Genomic DNA, 18,602 nt, shown 5'->3' with positions numbered 1-18,602 from the left:
TCGATATTTGCTTTTATTAAAGAAAAGGAGGAACGAGTCAAAATAAATGTTTGTGGTACTCAACATTATGTGTGTGTGGAGTCTAAGAATATAAAAGCAATACTGTAAATGATACTTTGTTCATAAATGCATTGCAAGAGATGCGTGACTCATACAAGCAAATGCACAAAGTATATTTATTGGCATTGAAGTCCTGAAGGTAAAACATTGAAAGAAACATCCTATCTTGCTTCCTCTCCAGGTGTTTTTGCTGTGGAGGTCATCTGTCCTACAGAAGAAGGTCTTGTCATGTCATACAGATGATGCCTCAGACTCAGCGATGATTCACATCCCTTTAAAGGAGAGCCAGTACAGTATGTTGTGTCCCTATCCACTAAGCTGTAACTAACAGGCTTTCTGTTGTCCCATCTATTCATTTCTGCTTCTGTTTACTGCATCACAAAGTGTCTCTATTGGTCCAGAGAGTTTGCCTGTGAAAGATGAATGTTTTTTTTTGTTTTATGGTTGCGCAGTCTAACAAGTCAAAGGTTGCATGGCAATGACTTTGCGCACATGCACACATAGAACAAATATTAGTCTTAATTTTATGGCTTCACATGTAGGCAAGGCAAGTTTATTTATATAGCACATTTCATACACAATGGCAATTCAAAGTTCTTTACATAAAAATTATTATGAAAAACAAGATATAATAAATGTAAAAACCAATTAAGAACAGGAAATATTAATAAAAATAAATTTAAAAAAGTAAAAATTATTATAAAAAATAAATACAATACAGAAATAAAATGATGCAGTGCAATAAGTAAGTGCAGCACAATGCTCAGTGAATAAATGCACATCTAAACAAATGTGTTGTCAGTCTGGACTTGAATGTGGCTACTGTTGGAGCATACCTGACTCCTGGAAGCCGGTTCCAGCTGCAAGTGGCATAAAAGCTGAACACTGTCTCACCTTGTTTTGAGAGAACCCTTGTAATTTCTAACTGACTTCTAATTGTCTCTGTGCTGTAATGTGGTCAGAAACCAGACTGGAGATTGTCCAAGTAGCCGTATATCACATAATGAGGTTCACTGTAGTTTTTCCCTCACAGACCTTAACACAGTAGTTAAAGGAATATTCTGGGTAAAATGATCACAGATGCTTGTGATTGTCCCTCACTTATGTAAAAACAAGTAAAAATAGGGTTTACAGTAATGAACTTACAATGTACACTAGCGGCCGGTAGTTTGGAATAAGTACCGATTTTGCTGTTTCGGAAGGAAATTGTTAATTGTTAATTCACCAAAATGGCATTCAACTGATCACAAAGTATATTCAGGACATTACTGATAAACAGCACCATCATCACTATTTGAAAAAAAATATTTTTGATCAAATCTAGACAGTCCCCATTTCCAGCAGTCATCACTCCAACATCATTATCCTTGATTAATCATGTTAAATTGCTAATTTGGTTCTAGTAAATCACTTGCTCTTATATCAAACACTGCTGAAAGCTGATTGGTTTGTTAAATGAAGCTTAACATTGTCTTTGTGTTTGTTTATGATTTGCCACAGTATGCAATAGACTGGTATGTCTTTAGGTCATTATAAGGTCAAAAATGGCAAAAAAGAAACAGCTTTCTCTAGAAACTCATCAGTCAATCATTATTTTTAAGAAAGAATGCTATACAATGCTTGAAATTGAAAAAACACAACAGAAGATTTCATACAAAGGTTTACAGTCAGGACAACTGGCTCTAACAAGGACAGAAAGAGATGTGGAAGGCCAGATGTACAACTAAACAAGAGGATAAGTACATCAGAGTCTCTAGTTTGTGAAATAGACACCTCTCACATGTCCTCAGCTGACAGCTTCATTGAATTCTACCTGCTCAACACCAGTTTGATGTAAAACAGTAAAGAGAAGACTCAGGGGTGCAGGCCTTATGGGAAGAATTGCAAAGAATACAAAACAAACATACAAAAAGAAAAAGTTAGATTGGGCAAAGAAACACAGACATTGGACAACAGATTATTGGAAAAGAGTGTTATGGATCTTAACCCCATTGAGCTTTTTTGGGTTCAGTTAGACTGTAAGGTGCATGAGAAGTGGTTCTCACAGAAGCCACATCTATGGCAAGTGCTACAGGAAGTGTGGAGTATCTGGACAAACTGACAGCTAGAATGCCAAGGATCTGCAAAACTGTCATTGCTGCACATGGAGGATTTTTTGATGAGAACACTTTGAAGAAGTTTAAGAAGTTCTGAAAAAAATAATTTTTCACGTTATTCATGTCCTGACAATACGTTGTGATCAGTTGAATGCCATTTTGGTGAATAAAGGACCAATTTATTTCCATAAGAGCAAAATCTGTGCATTATTCCAAACTTGTGGCCGCCAGTGTGTCTATATAGGACAAGGTTTTATGAATTTTATGAGACTTGTATGATAGAATCACTTACCAACGATAAAAATTATATCCAATATTTAAACTGTTGTCATGACAATATTAAACCGTTAAAGGCCCTTCCACACTAAATGCAATTCGACAAAGCAGGGGGAATTACATACAAAACCTGGTAACTTTCACATAATATGCATTATATCCAATCTTTCAACTCCTGTTGTGACCATGTTAAACCAGTAAAGGCCTTTTCACTCAAAAGGTCACATAAAAAGCAAGACAAATTGCCAAAAAAAACTTGGTAACAATCAATCAATATGTTCAGGGAAACAGAAAGGGCTGTCACTAACTATCCACAAAGTTCACATTGTGTTTACATTGAGCAAACTTGTATATGAATAATGTTGCGGTTAAAAGTCAAATCACTTAGAAATCTTGTCCTGCTTTACTGCTCAACTAACAAACGTTTTGGTCTGTAGGATGTAATATAAGTGCTTTTAAAAAAAAATACAAGCTTCACATTTCTGCTTTAAACCTTCCAAAATAGTTTGCCCCATAGACATCTATTGTAAGTGCATTACTGTAAAAAATTATTTGCTGTTGAAAGAGCTAAAGTTGTATAAAATGCAGGACATTCCTTTAATCTGTCATAATAAAAAATTGGTCTGTTAACATCTGACTTGGATTGAAATAGAGACTAAAGTAAACGTTGTAGCTAAACATCACAACAGTAGCCTGGCAGAGTTTCAGGCATTTATAGCAGTGCAGTTCCAAGACATTCTCCATGTGAATATCAGGCACACCCTAGTGTTTTTGGCCTGGGCACAATCCAGCATATATATCCTCTGTGCTTTGGAAAAGGATGTGTTCTGAAAGGCTTACAAACATTCGACCTGCCAAAGTCAAAATATCTTGGAAATTTCCCACAAAACATTTAGAAGGGCATATCAAACACCCCAATGCTATAATGATGGATTGAATTGTGGAAGTGCTTGTAGATTAAATATACACTACGAAACTTTGAACACAACTACTTATTTTTAATTATTTCTACATATTCTTTATTATTCCATATTTAAGGAGTTTCTACGTATGCTTCTACGGACACTTATTGGTTGCTTTTCCTTCACTCTCCACTCCAACTCATCTATTTTGTAAAAACATTTATATGTACAATAAATATATATTATAATTTTATCAAATGCAATTGCAATTTTTTAAATTAAAGGCACAATTTCTTTGTCTACATTCAGTTTTAATTAATTTCAAGCATTTAAGCACAAGCCTTGAGATCTAAACGTTTTTGAGAAACATTATTTTTTTATGAGAAACATTCGTAAATTCAGTCAATTGTGACAAAAGTTTGGATTGGTGCTGTACAGTATATTTACAGATGCTGATCTCTGTAACTTCCCTGTTTAATGTTATGTTATTTTTTCCCTAGCATTTTCTCTGGAGGGATCAGGAATCAGTTTTGCTGACCTCTTTCACCTCGTTGCCTTTTATTGCATTAGCAGGTAGCACTTTTCATATTATTGATAATTATTAAACTGACGCTGGTTAGATTAAACAGTATTAAATGCATAACATTTAATAAACAACACTTTTACAGTTTGATAACATACACTTGTCACTAAAGTTTGACCCATAGTGGATTTTGCAGATACCGATAACTACGGTGTTGGAAAAATCGATTCATAGAATGTTAGATCATTTTCTTAGTTGGCACAGACATAGAGGCCAGAGCTCCAAATGAATAAGTGTATGTTCATCAGTGTATGAAGTTGGAGACACGATGTATGTTTTTTATTTAAAAAAAAATAATTATTATCAGAGGAACACAGAGGAATAAATACTATCGGCATAGATTTTTGCAGATAATAATAGTTCCAAAAATGCAACTATTTTAACAGATTAATCAGTAAAACTGATATATCGGTTTACCTCTATGTAGCACCTTGTCAAAATGGACAAAATATGTCATCGCTGCAATGCTAAAGAGTAGTTAGAACATAAAATACAGGATATGAAAGATTTATGAGCAAAGACTGAGTCATTACGCTCTACTCATAAAACCCAATGATATCCATCGGCTTGTCAGCAACATGATAAACTAATATATGGCCCTGTATACAAATGATTCATTTGGTACTATCCATAAACTAGGAGGTTGCTACAGTTCATGTGATGTTTGTTTTTATATTTCGAGCCACATGTGGAAACCAGAAATTAAAGTCTGATGACCTCCGATCAATACTAATATTCCAGACTGTGTGACTGTGTTCTCCTTTATCTGTCTCACTTTAAGAACGATTTAACTTGATGTTGTGAACTACTTGTTAATTCTGTGAACTATATGTCATTTTGACCTGTCACCAAAAATGTATATTATAAAAGAATGAATAATAGTGTGGTTGTTGAAATATGTCCTTTCTCCTTATCTTTCCCCTCTTTGTCCTGTTGTTTGTATTTTTGTCCTATTTCTAACACTATTTGTCTGTCTGGTTTTCTTTATTAGGGACATTTTGCCATCTACCCTGAAGCTTCCTGAAGCCATTCGCTCAGCTGAGACCCTGTCAGATCTGCATGAGGTGGCCCAGCTTGGGGCAGGTACTGACCTATCTAGTCTGAGCCACTTATATAAAAAGATGAACAATATCTCACCCAACTTGAACAGTCTATATGGTATTTTATTTATGGGTGACCAAAAAGGAAATAATTAATATTGAAATTGAGTTATTAGTTTACATTAATATGCTAGGGAATAACATAATATTTATATATTCAGAGATCAGTTCTGGGATGATTACTTGTGAATTGTAATCAGGTACTGATTACAAATTACATTAAAAATGCTATCAGTAACATAATCTCATAGATTACATTTTTGGTTTACTCTAATCCGATTACTTTTGGATAAAAATGGTTTTATTTTATGTCATGTTAACATAACAGTATAAAGAGGAAAAAATGTATTCCATTCTTTATTACTAACAAAAAAAGCCCTAAAAAAAAGAGCTCCGTATGACATTTTTAAAAAGTGCATTCAACATTACATGACAGCAGTGGCAGAGCATGGCTAAAGTTTATAATTCAAAATATTGAGACGTCAAGTTCATTTTAAGTGCATAAAACAGTAGCAGTATTAAGAACATTAATGACCATAAAATAAACATAGAATGATCATAAATAAACTAAAATTAATGAAAATAAAATCAACAGGAATGGTGTTGCGTTGGTCAAAATTTCCATCTAAAAACACTGAAAAACTTCTAACCCCTACTGCTCCATTGCCTATTCTAAAGGTGAGGTGTAAGATATTATCTTTTGAATAGCAAGAATATTCATATATATACAGGTGAAACTCGAAAAATTAGAATATCGTGCAAAAGTTCATTAATTTCAGTAATTCAACTTAAAAGGTGAAACTAATATATTATATAGACTCATCAAGAAAAGTAAGATATTTCAAGCCTTTATTTGATATAATTTTGATGATTATGGCTTACAGCTTATGAAAACCCCAAATTCAGAATCTCAGAAAATTAGAATATTGTGAAAAGGTTCAGTATTGTAGGCTCAAAGTGTCACACTCTAATCAGCTAAACACCTGCAAAGGGTTCCTGAGCCTTTAAATGGTCTCTCAGTCTGGTTCAGTTGAATTCACAATCATGGGGAAGACTGCTGACCTGACAGTTGTGCAGAAAACCATCATTGATACCCTCCACAAGGAGGGAAAGCCTCAAAAGGTAATTGCAAAAGAAGTTGGATGTTCTCAAAGTGCTGTATCAAAGCACATTAATAGAAAGTTAAGTGGAAGGGAAAAGTGTGGAAGAAAAAGGTGCACAAGCAGCAGGGATGACCGTAGCCTGGAGAGGATTGTCAGGAAAAGGCCATTCAAATGTGTGGGGAGCTTCACAAGGAGTGGACTGAGGCTGGAGTTACTGCATCAAGAGCCACCACACACAGACGGGTCCTGGACATGGGCTTCAAATGTCAAACGTCTTACCTGGGCTAAAGAAAAAAGAACTGGTCTGTTGCTCAGTGGTCCAAAGTCCTCTTTTCTGATGAGAGCAAATTTTGCATCTCATTTGGAAACCAAGGTCCCAGAGTCTGGAGGAAGAATGGAGAGGCACACAATCCAAGATGCTTGAAGTCCAGTGTGAAGTTTCCACAGTCTGTGTTGGTTTGGGGAGCCATGTCATCTGCTGGTGTTGGTCCACTGTGCTTTATTAAGTCCAGAGTCAACGCAGCCGTCTACCGGGACATTTTAGAGCACTTCATGCTTCCTTCAGCAGACAAGCTTTATGGAGATGCTGACTTCATTTTCCAGCAGGACTTGGCACCTGCCCACACTGCCAAAAGTACCAAAACCTGGTTCAATGACCATGGTATTACTGTGCTTGATTGGCCAGCAAACTCGCCTGACCTGAACCCCATAGAGAATCTATGGGGCATTGCCAAGAGAAAGATGAGAGACATGAGACCAAACAATGCAGAAGAGCTGAAGGCCGCTATTGAAGCATCTTGGTCTTCCATAACACCTCAGCAGTGCCACAGGCTGATAGCATCCATGCCACGCCGCATTGAGGCAGTAATTAATGCAAAAGGGGCCCAAACCAAGTACTGAGTACATATGCATGATTATACTTTTCAGAGGGCCGACATTTCTGTATTTAAAATACTTTTTTTTTATTGATTTCATGTAATATTCTAATTTTCTGAGATTCTGAATTTGGGGTTTTCATAAGCTGTAAGCCATAATCATCAAAATTATATCAAATAAAGGCTTGAAATATCTTACTTTGCTTGTAATGAGTCTATATAATATATTAGTTTCACCTTTTAAGTTGAATTACTGAAATTAATGAACTTTTGCACGATATTCTAATTTATCGAGTTTCACCTGTATATATATATATATATATATATATATATATATATATATATGACAACTATATGCATTGAAACATTAGCACAGGTCTTGTAACTACAGTCTCCCTCTAGTAACTTTAGCTACTATACTGTCATTATTAATGTCTAGGTTGGTGTCTTTATTTCCGTTGTTACTGTTATTGTTAGTTTTATTATTTTTTTGTATTATTTTATTATTGTCAGTACCCGACTTTAGTTATCATGCTGTCATTATTAATGATAGGTGTATTATTATCAGTGTTAACCACTGTGTCTACCCTGGCCTATACACCCCCCCCACCACCACCCATACCCCCCCCATTCCCCATTCTTTCTCACACTAACCTTTGCTTTCACAATACAGATAACTCACGTTTCTATGCACTCACAATCACTTATTAATAACATTTCATACACCCTCATCCATTCATGCTCATCTGTACATTACATTCAATTAGACAGAAATTATTACAGTTAAAATATGTCCAAACTGTCTTTCCTAACATGGAATATCCGTGGTATTGGGTCTCAGGCAAAGAGGGCCAAGGTGTTTGACCATTTAAATAAATTGCAGGCAGACATTTGTCTCCTTCAAGAAACTCATCTGTCAAAATCCAATTGTAACAGAATCCAATCATCTCAATATAATCAGGTATTTTCTGCAAATTATAATACAAAACAAAGAGGAGTCTGTATACTGATTCATAAAAAGATTTCATTTATTCATAATACTACAATCGCTGACACTGAAGGGCGCTATATTATCATCAATATCTCAATAGATAACCCAATCACAATTGGAAATATATATGGTCCAAACTCAGACGATTCAACGTTTTTTCAGTCTTTTTTCTCTGCCATATCAGACCTCACTGATTGCCCAGTAATAATTGCCGGAGATTTTAATACAGTCCTTGACCCTTCAATAGACCGTTCTGGTAACTCAAGAAATAAACCAATATGGCAATCCACATCAACAATAAAACAATTCATGACTGATTATGGTCTTGCTGACAGCTGGCGCTTACAACACCCAAGCAGTAGAGAATACTCATTCTTCTCTCCAGTCCATCACTCATATTCCCGCCTGGATTTTTTTCTCACAAGTAACTCTATGATTTCTAATATATCTCAATCATCAATTCATCCGATTATCATTAGTGACCACGCCCCGTCACAATTAATTGGACAATGACTCGTACACACAAAACAACACCTAGATGGCGTTTTAATACCTCTCTCCTCCAAGATTCACAATTTGACACCCTCATCAAGAAAGAGTGGGCATTCTTTCTAGAAACAAATGATTCTCCGGAGTTATCGCCCTCTCTTCTATGGGAAACAGGGAAAACAGTACTTAGAGGAATTATTATATCATTCTCAGTTCACAAAAAAAAAATAGAACAGGAAAAAGAATCGCATTTAGAACAAAAAATTAAACATCTTGAAAATATTAACATAACTAAACCAACATTTGAAACTAAGAATAAGTTAGAGTTATATAAATCAGAACTCGATGAAATAATTAACAAACAAACTCAATTTCTAATACACAGGTTAAGACAGGAACAATTTTATCATAGCAATAAATCTGGTAAATATTTGGCAAATCAAATAAAAAGAAACAAAGAAAAAACTATGATAACAGCTATACAGGACTCAGCAGGGAAGCTTACCCACTCATCAATCGAAATCAATCAAATCTTCTATCAGTTTTACAACCAGCTCTACTCATCAGAAAAAGATCCAGACAATAAAGAAATTAACCACTTTCTCAAAAACATTATTTTACCTAAAATTAACGAGGACCAAAAAAATAAGTTAGAAACCCCAATATCTCAAGTTGAATTTCAGGCTGCTCTTATTTCAATGCCAAACAATAAAGCACCTGGTCCAGATGGCTTCCCTTCCGAGTTCTATAAACACTTTTGGTTAATTTTGGCCCCATTTTTCATCCGAATGATAACCGAATCAAAACTCATTTCTAGGCTTCCGGAAACCTCTAACACAGCATCAGTTTCGCTTCTACTCAAACCCAATAAGGATCCGACTCTACCATCGAATTATAGACCAATTTCATTAATAAATGTAGACACCAAAATCATGGCAAAGGCTCTAGCAATTTGTTAAAGGCAGACTAGCCGCAAGCAATACACGCAGAATGTTCAATATTATGCATCAATGTACAATTCAAGAAAATAACACAGTCATTGTCACATTAGATGCCGAGAAGGCATTTGATAGTCAATTGGAAATTCTTGTTTTCCACATTAGAGCGATTTGGCTTTGGGGAATCATTTATTAAATGGGTTAAACTATTATACACTTCACCGACAGCCACTATCACTACTAATGGACTATCCTCACAAAAATTCACATTGCACAGGGGGACTAGACAAGGATGCCCACTATCACCTCAACTGTTCACTATTTTCATTGAACCTCTAGCAGCCGCCATACGCGAAGACACACTCATTACAGGCATCAGGACGAAAAGTATGCATCATAAAATTAGCCTCTATGCAGATGACATACTACTATTTTTGGAGAATCCTCTAATTTCAATACAAGAAACAATCAAAATCATACACTCATTTGCCAACATATCAGAATACTCGATTAACTGGGATAAATCATCTGTTCTCCCACTACAACCCAAAAGCTGGGATGTTGCAGCCATCACATTACCTATACCCTTATGCACGGATAGTATCACTTACCTGGGTGTAAGAGTTTCCCCCAGGCTGTCAGATCTATTTACATTAAATTTCACCCCACTTCTAAAATCAATTCAGGAAGACCTCCATTGCTGGGTAAACCTACCACTTTCCATTATGGGCAGGATAGCCACAATCAAAATGACAATATTACCCAAAGTAATCTATCTACTTTCAATGACCCCAATACAACCAACCACCGCCTGGTTTAAATCCCTAGATTCAGCAATTACAAAATTCTATTGGAAAAATAAAACTCCAAGAATAAAATTATCCACCTTCAGAAATCTAAGAGCCTAGGAGGATTAGAAGCACCAAATTTTGCATTATACTGTTTGGCAAATCATCTGCAATATGTACACAGATGGACTCACCCCAACCAATCCGATATCACCTGGCTAGACTTGGAACATAATATATGTGATAACATTCAGATCGCAGACCTGCCTTTTTTTTTTACCCAGACAATTATAAAACACTTCTGTTTCAAAGCACCCACAATTAGCTCAAGTCTGACAGCCTGGTGGAAATTCCACAATATTACTAACACAAAGCTTTCGCATCTGAAACTCACCCAATTTGGAATAACCCTGATTTCACTTGCAATAATAAAACACTTAACTTCAGTTCCTGGAAAGATAAAGGTATTACTCACCTGCAACATATTTTCGTCAATGGCAATTTCGCTACATTTGAGGACTTGGTCCAGAAACTTGGCATCACCGACAAACAATTCCTACAATACCTACAGATTAAATCATTAATTAAATAATTAATTAAACCAACCACTAACACTCCAATGGTCAATTTAGAAGTCGCCCCAACTATCTCACAACTAATTAATATTCCATCCTCCAAAAAACTACTATCCAAAATCTACAAAATAGTGATACAAACCGACATTATCATAAGTCTCCCCACTGCTAACTGGGAATCGGATTTATCTATTCACACTGATGCCGATTACTGGACTCAAGTCTGCAAAAATACTTTTCTCATGACCAAAAATACTAACTTACAGCTAATACAATACAAGACTATCCACAGGACTCACCTCACTGGACGGAAATTATTTCATATGGGCTCCACCTCAGACATCTGTCCACACTGCACTCAAAACTGCAGGGACACATATATTCATGCACTTTGGCACTGCACCCCTATAAAACAACTCTGGGAAAAGGTTACAAGGATTTTATCTGCCTTTTTCGGCTGCCCCATCCCATCGTCCCCATCTCTCTGTCTACTTGTAGACATCTCCACAATCAACCTGAATCACATGAACAGTAAAATTCTGCTGGTCGCGCTAGTTGTCGCCAAGAAAACCATCTTCATGAATTGGAAAACAAAAAACAAAATCGATATCACTATTTGGAAAAACTTACTTTTGGATCACATCTCAATAGAAATATCAAATAACCCCTCTAGAAAGAACTCAAATGATTCCCCATCCACTTGGCTAGTACTGTCCAAATTTCTAAATTCTAAGCTCCGCTGGCCCCTTTGCCCGAGATTCAGTTTTCGCGATTTCATTTATTAATCAACAACCTTAGCAAACCTGCTTTATTATCGTCTGCCATACCCCTTCACCACTTAGATAACTCATCTCTCACAACATTACATATTTACAGCATTAGGGACAAATCAGCAGGATGTGGATAACTCCTTCACCGTCTACTACAAGCCTCAAAACGCTCACCTATATGTTCTCTCCAGAATGGCTCTCCGCCAACCTGCAATTTTATTCTGTGCTGCTTTTTGCCTCCAAGGGCCTGAGACTGGCTCCCTTGTGTGTGTGTGTGTGTGTGTGTGTGTGTGGGTGTGGGGGGGGGGGATGGGGATGGTGCTTACCCTGAGGGAGAATATGCCTCCCCTCTTCATCGTGCCTCCACAGACCTGCTCCTCCACTACAACTGCTGGGGCCGGCTCTACTCTGTACACCTCACTTTTTAATGCTCCTCATGTTAGATGGCCAACATTCACACTCCTACTTAAGAATTAGGGTGTGCTGAGTGGAGGGCCTGAAGAGGTCCTGCACTGTTGCCCCCCACTTCTTTTTAATGCATCTCATATCATTCACTTAATCACACAATCAGTCAATAGGTAGGGAAATGGGTGGTGCTAGAGGTGGTTCTGAATAAGTTCTACCCCTTGCGCCGCACCTCTTTTAATGCACTTAGACTTAATTTAGACCCTAGAAGACATAACACAGGGATAGTGAGGTGGGTAGATGAGCTGGCCCGTCAATAGAATAGCAACTGACGGCGGGGACAGAGGAGAGCAGAAGTGGAGAGGGGTTCTGGCACTGTGTGCCTCTGGATCGGGTCCCCAGCCCCCCACCCCACCCCCATGCGTTCGAAGCCTCACTCCCCCTATCTCCTAGGATTAATATGCTCCTTGGCCCCGGTGAGGGCTGGAGCAGTCAGAGGAAAGATCCGTTGAGCCTGACCCAACCCAACCCATTCCCTCTTATAACTAGGACACAGTACTTTAATTACAATTCATACTATACCAATCCTGCTGATTCCAACATTTCAATACAAAATACTCAATCATACACAAACTTACACGCATGGTAATGTCCATTCTAGCGCGCACACACACACACACACACACACACACACACAAACAGCCTTCCTTCTCTACCCTCTTGGTAATCTATCCAAAAAAAAACAAAAAAAGGGCGCTATTTTTTTTTTTTATTGTCCTGTCAGTTACTGTTCTTATTTGTTTTATGTTGAATGTGTGAAGGAAATAATAAAAATTATGAAAAAAAAAAAAAAAAAAAGAATATTCTAAAAGAGCAGAACATTTTAAAATAGCAGAGTTCCACTGAGTCACACAAGGAACAATTGTGTCAAGTTTCAGGACAAGGAGGAGGGCGTGGCTGGGCCGTGACAGAGCACGGCCGGCACTGAATCAGCTGATCAGTGGGAGAGTGAGACAAGCAGTGGGCAGAGACGCCGGTTCGAGAGAGACGCATGTGGCCGCATTGCATGTTTGTTTATGTTGGTTTTAAATGCATTTATATCATTAAACTTTACGTTGACCGTTCAGCCGGTTCCCACCTCCTCCTTGCCCAACCTTAAACTGTTGCAGTGGTACCAAAACCCTGGAGGGAGGAGGGATGCGCTGTCGCAGAGTCCTCGCTGCTGCCATCCGCCAGGGTAGCAGCTGTGGCCATCTGCCTAGAGATGGAGGGGTCGCTGCCAGCCGCCGAGAGACGGAGGAACCGTGGCCGTCTGCCGAGAAGGGGAGGAGCGGTTCCGTCTGCCAGGGTCCGGAGAACACACTGCTGTCCACCGGGGGAGGAGCGAGTTGGTGTCCACCAGAGGGCAGAGGAGCGGTTGGGGACCGGGCGACAAGTTCTTCTGTCTCCGCTCTCTCTCTCTGTGTCTCCGCTCGCCCTTTCCCTCTCCCCATGCCTCCCCTCGTCTCTCCCCCCAGGTTCACTGGAGGCAGTGTGGACCACTGGCTGACAGAACAGCCGGATGGGCAGTGTCCTATCCCGGTTAATCAGACTGGTGGCACCCCGGCCTGAATCGGGTGGGGGAGGAGTGTGACAACGAGGAGGGCATGGCCGGGCTGTGATGGAGCACAGCCGGCGCTGAATCAGCTGATCAGCGGGAGATCGAGATGAGGGGCGGCCGGAGATGCCGGTTCAAGTGAGAGAGAGAAAGAGAGATGCATGTGGCCACGTTGCATGTTTGTTTATGTTGGTTTTAAGTTAATTTATATCATTAAACTTTACGTTGCCTCCTCCTTGCCCAACCTTTTACTGTTACAACAATTTATTCATTCTGTCTGTACGGTAACATAAGCTGTGCCCCAAATGGCATACTATACACTATGCACTTACATTACACAATGCACTGGCTATCTTGTGTATGAATTTTAAAGATGTAGTGTAGTCTCAAATGGACCACTAAACTTTTTTTACTACACAGAAGCAGTCGCTGTTTTTTTTAGTGGACAGAAGTTATGTTTCAAATGTACACAATGTGTTGCCACTAGCTTTAGCGCGTTCACAAAACTAAAACCGGCTCCTCGGTCATGGGGTTTCTCTGCTTCCACAAACCCCATCTCTCCCCTCTCTTCATCCCAGGTGAAGGAGTCCGCTGCCACGAGTGTGGTGGAAGGCTTGGGCCGGTCTGCTTGACTAGCGGGGAGCCGGGTCATGTTCAAGAGCAGTGCCCTTTAAATGGAGGTGGGGGCTTTGATACAGATCCCGACTCTCCACAGACCGCCCTCAATCAGGTAGGGATGTACCAAATACCAGTGAGTACGGGGTACATACCAATCTCTGGTGGATTCAGGTTGTAATCAAACCTCCATTCATGAATGCTTGGTGAAAATGGGGCATTGGAGGCAAATAATCAGGTGAAGGTAAGGGCATGGGGATATTCATGATTATTTAATAGTGACCATCACGGTAATATTCTGGTGACAAATTGTGGATGGGTCCTGAGAGAAAGTAAATAGTGTGGGATGTGCAAAATGCTGGCTGGGGAGGCGTGGCCTGGGCCGTCTTTGGCTGCTCTGCATCAGGCTGACGCAAGCTGTACGAATTATTGGGTATTAAATCGATTCTGACAAGCGTGTACCATCCCCAAAAGGATGGTTTAGTTGAATTATTTAATAAGACTTTAAAGAATATGATTCGTAAGTTCATGCACGAAGCGACCAGTTAAAAATGTCAGTGAATACTGGGGCAAGGGGGTAAACACACCACTTTATGTTTGCAGCTGAAATTAAGTTTGGGCCGGCTGCTTTCCTGCTGTTCTGTCTTCGCAGTAGATTTCTGACTTCATATTCTTCTATTTTAAAGAAGGGAGTCATGAGACCCGGCCTGATGGGCAGTTTTAGCCAACCCACTGTGCCATTGGTGTATATTAAAAAAATTTGCCAATTTTTTTAATATAAAAAAGAACATATTGATATCATCAGGCAATGACAAGCTATCCTAAATAACTGATCAATGGCTCAATCCAGTTCTGTGTGGATTATAGAGAAATTTGATGCTTATCCGATATCTCGTGTTGACAAATTTTTGATCAGTTGTTCACGGGTTGCTTTTATTCAACATTGGATTTAACAAAGGGATATTGACAGATGTCCTGTGAAAAAATGCCTTCTCCACACCATTTGGGTTACACCAATTTTTTACCCTTCCGTTCGGTTTGTTTGGGGCTCCAGCTACGTTGCAGCATCTTATGGCCAGGGTCCTCAGATCGCACCGTATGTAGCTGCCTATTTGGATGAGATCATTATTTATAGTAATGATTGGCAGTGGCACATGCAGCATCTGGTGGCAGTTGTGAGGTTGCTGTGACAAGCAGGGCTAAGGAAAATTCGAAAAAGTGCGCATTTGGGCGGGTGGAGGTACGGTATCTGGGGTTCCACTTGGGTCATGGTCAGGTGCGGCCCCAAATTGATAAAACCTCAGGAATTGCTATCTGCCCTAGACCCAAGACCATAAAAGAGGTGAGACAGTTCCTGGGGCTGCTGGCTATTATCGATGGCTTGTCCCTAATTATTTGGAGGTCACCAGCCTGATCTCACTAAAAAGGGAGCTCCAGACCCGGTCCAGTGGATGGAGCTGTGCCAACTAGCATTCACACAGGTAAAAGCTGCACTCTGTGGCAGGATGCTTCTGCATTCCCCTGACTTCTCTCTCCCTTTTGATTTGCAGATGGACACATCGGACATGGGGCTGGATGCATTACTCTCCCAAGTGGTGGAGGGGGAGGAGCGCCCAGTGCTATACATTAGTCAGAAGCTCTCTCTGAGAGAGACGAAGTACAGCACCATAGTAAATGAGTGCTTGGCCATAAAGTGGGCGGTCCTCACGCTCCACTACTATTTGATGGGACGAGCATTCACCCTCTGTTCGGACCATGCCCCGCTCCAATGGCTCCACCGCATGAAGGATGCCAACACCCAGATCACCCTTTTGGTATCTGGCACTGCCGTTTAAATTTGAGGTGTTCTACAGGCCAGGGGCACAGATGGCCCACAGATGGGGGGGGGGGGCAGGCCGGATAGTTCCCCCGGCCTGAGTAGGGTGGTGGGGGTATGTGGAGGCGAGGGTGTGGTCGAGCCTTTGTCTAGGGAGAGAGGAGGTGGTAATGGTTTTCACCTGAGATTAATTGCTGGTAATTGCTGTTTTCATGTTTGCAGTGAGAGGGGGGAAATAAAAAGGGGGCCAGACCTTAGAGTGAGAGAGAGAATCCAGCTGACAAGTTCTGTCTGTTGGTGGCTGCCATTCACAGAGCATTTGAGTGTTTATATGTGAAGCTTACCATTACGATGTTAAGCAAATGTGTTTTGTGTTAATAATAAATGTACCTTTGAGTTGTCTCCCGCTTCGTCATTCCTCGAACCTTGTTACAATATATTATTGGCTAATCTAGGATAAAGGATTTAGATTGCGGAATCATAGGGAGGTTCTTATAACAAACTGAAAAAAATCATAGATGCTCATTTTATTATTCAAATCTATTTTAATAAAATCTTGTTGAAAAATGTTTGGTGGTGATAATTCACATTATATATCAGAGCTTTGAAGTATATTTTTGGGTGTTGTTTAAACACAATTCAAGTGAAACTGCTGTGTCGTTGAGGAATATAGCTGATACAATGGGTCTGATCAGAAGGTAAAAGTTAGGGGCAGAGGTTACTTTTTGTAAAATGAATAAAAAAGTAATCTGTTAAATTGCATTGTTAAACTTTGACGTTTTACTTCTGTATACAGTATATACAGGGTTCGGGATTAACGGAATACATGTAACGGCATTACGTATTTAAAATACAAAATATTTGTAACTTTTTCCCACTGCAGTTACAATTTAAATCATTGGTAATTAGAATACAGTTACATTCAAAAAGTATTTTGATTACTGAAGAGATTACTTTGCATTTTATTGTTATTTGTTACATTTAATATTTAGTCCTTTCAGATGGAAAACATTTATACATATAAATGATGTAATCCAAAGTGCATTTGAACAGCGGTGAAACACTTTTTTTAAAATGTGTTACATTCATACAAGCAGACAGAGAAGTAAGCTTGAAAAAAGTTTGGAGCAGAAGAAATAGAAATAAACCTTGTGTAAATTGTCAGCTTTACACTAAGCTAAAATGCTATTTCTAGCCATTTTACATGCACATGTTACCAGGCACGGTAATATTTGTTATCAAGAAAATTCACGTTGGATCATAATTTCTTTTTTCTACTAAGACCTTTTGATATTAGGGGAAAAGTGGTATTCTTGGTAATAATTTTTTATTTCTTGTAAAAATATCTAAAAATTCTTAAAACAAATTCAATTTGATTAACACTGCATAAGATATTTAGGTTTTTCAGAGAATGTATTTTGAACGTGTATTTTGTCTTACTGTACTGGCAGAGTTTTTATAGTCAAAACAAGTAAAAAAAATCTACCAGTGCTGAAGAAGTAATCCATAGTATTTAGAATACGTTACTGACCTTGAGTAATCTAAAGGAATATGTTACAAATTACATTTTACAGCATGTATTCTGTAATATGTAGTGGAATACATTTAAAAAGTAACCCTCCCAACCTTGTGTATGTATGACTGTTCTTGTGCTCCCTAGGCATTTACATTTAGAGAGTAATCTGATGACATTGTATATATATATATATATATATATATATATATATATATATATATCCTTTAACATGTTCTAAGAGGCTTTAGTTCCTCTTGAGCAAGTGTTAAAAGACTTGCACTATTGGATATAAAAAGCAATGTTTATAGAGAAAGATTGCACTCTTGTCACTGATTTCCTCAGCAATAACTGTGTATTTGGCTACAGATTTGGTCTCTCAGCTTGTCACAGCTGTGGCTGTGGTTATGTTGCCTTACTATCCAGTTCAATGCTATTATTAGTCCAGCTGACATTCCAGTGTGTGAGATTACGTGTTGAGTCGATTAGACCATAGAGGTTACTAAGGGAAGGACTATAGTGTTTGTGTGTGTGTGTGTGTGTGTGTGTTTGCAGACAGTCATTTTCACAGAAAAAAAGAATAGGTATGGGATTCCTCTCTTTCTCTCTTCCTTTACAGAGATAGTTCCACTCTGCTCTAGTAAGAGCCACTTTAATGCCAAGTGTTCTCACGTGCGCAAAGTTATAAACCATGATTCTGACCCTTCTTTATTTTTAAAACCATCATGAAAGTAAAATTGTCTTAATACATGTTCCTGGTCTTACTGTGCATAATCCATCAGTGCATGTTATTCCAACAGAAATAGTTTTTAATCTTAGCCATCTTTCTTAAAAAGTAATAACTTGCTCCTCTGTTGAAATGGTCCAAGCATTTCCTGATGGATTAAAATCAAGTTCTGCTTCTACATTTTTCTTGTTTAAGATCCTGTTACTCAGAAATACATACAATTACAGAATTATAATAGATTGTGAATGCTGTTTCAAATTGATTTTAAAGTACATGATAATCTTGATGCTGTCATCTGTGTATTGCATTTGTTATAGAATTTGAAAAGTACACTAATGATTGCCACAGAATAACTGAGTATTTGATATAGTAATCTGAGAAAA

At 38.6% G+C, this 18,602-nt stretch overlaps 1 protein-coding gene across 1 annotated transcript in view; it reads left to right on the top strand.

Moving 5' to 3' along the window:
• The window catches only part of LOC127646253 (ras and Rab interactor 2-like), a 56,104-nt gene that overhangs the window by 22,682 nt on the left and 14,820 nt on the right, over nt 1-18,602 (top strand). Inside the window, exons 5-7 of the mRNA XM_052129750.1 lie at nt 242-353; nt 3,835-3,907; nt 4,909-5,000. Coding sequence (XP_051985710.1) covers nt 242-353; nt 3,835-3,907; nt 4,909-5,000 — 277 coding nt within the window. The remainder of the gene's footprint in view (nt 1-241; nt 354-3,834; nt 3,908-4,908; nt 5,001-18,602) is intronic.

The sequence above is a fragment of the Xyrauchen texanus genome, chromosome 7 (genome assembly GCF_025860055.1).
Source record: "Xyrauchen texanus isolate HMW12.3.18 chromosome 7, RBS_HiC_50CHRs, whole genome shotgun sequence".
NCBI classification, from domain to species: Eukaryota; Metazoa; Chordata; class Actinopteri; order Cypriniformes; family Catostomidae; genus Xyrauchen; species Xyrauchen texanus.
Note: the sequence above shows the minus strand (reverse complement) of the source record. Positions and strands in the feature narration are given on the sequence as shown.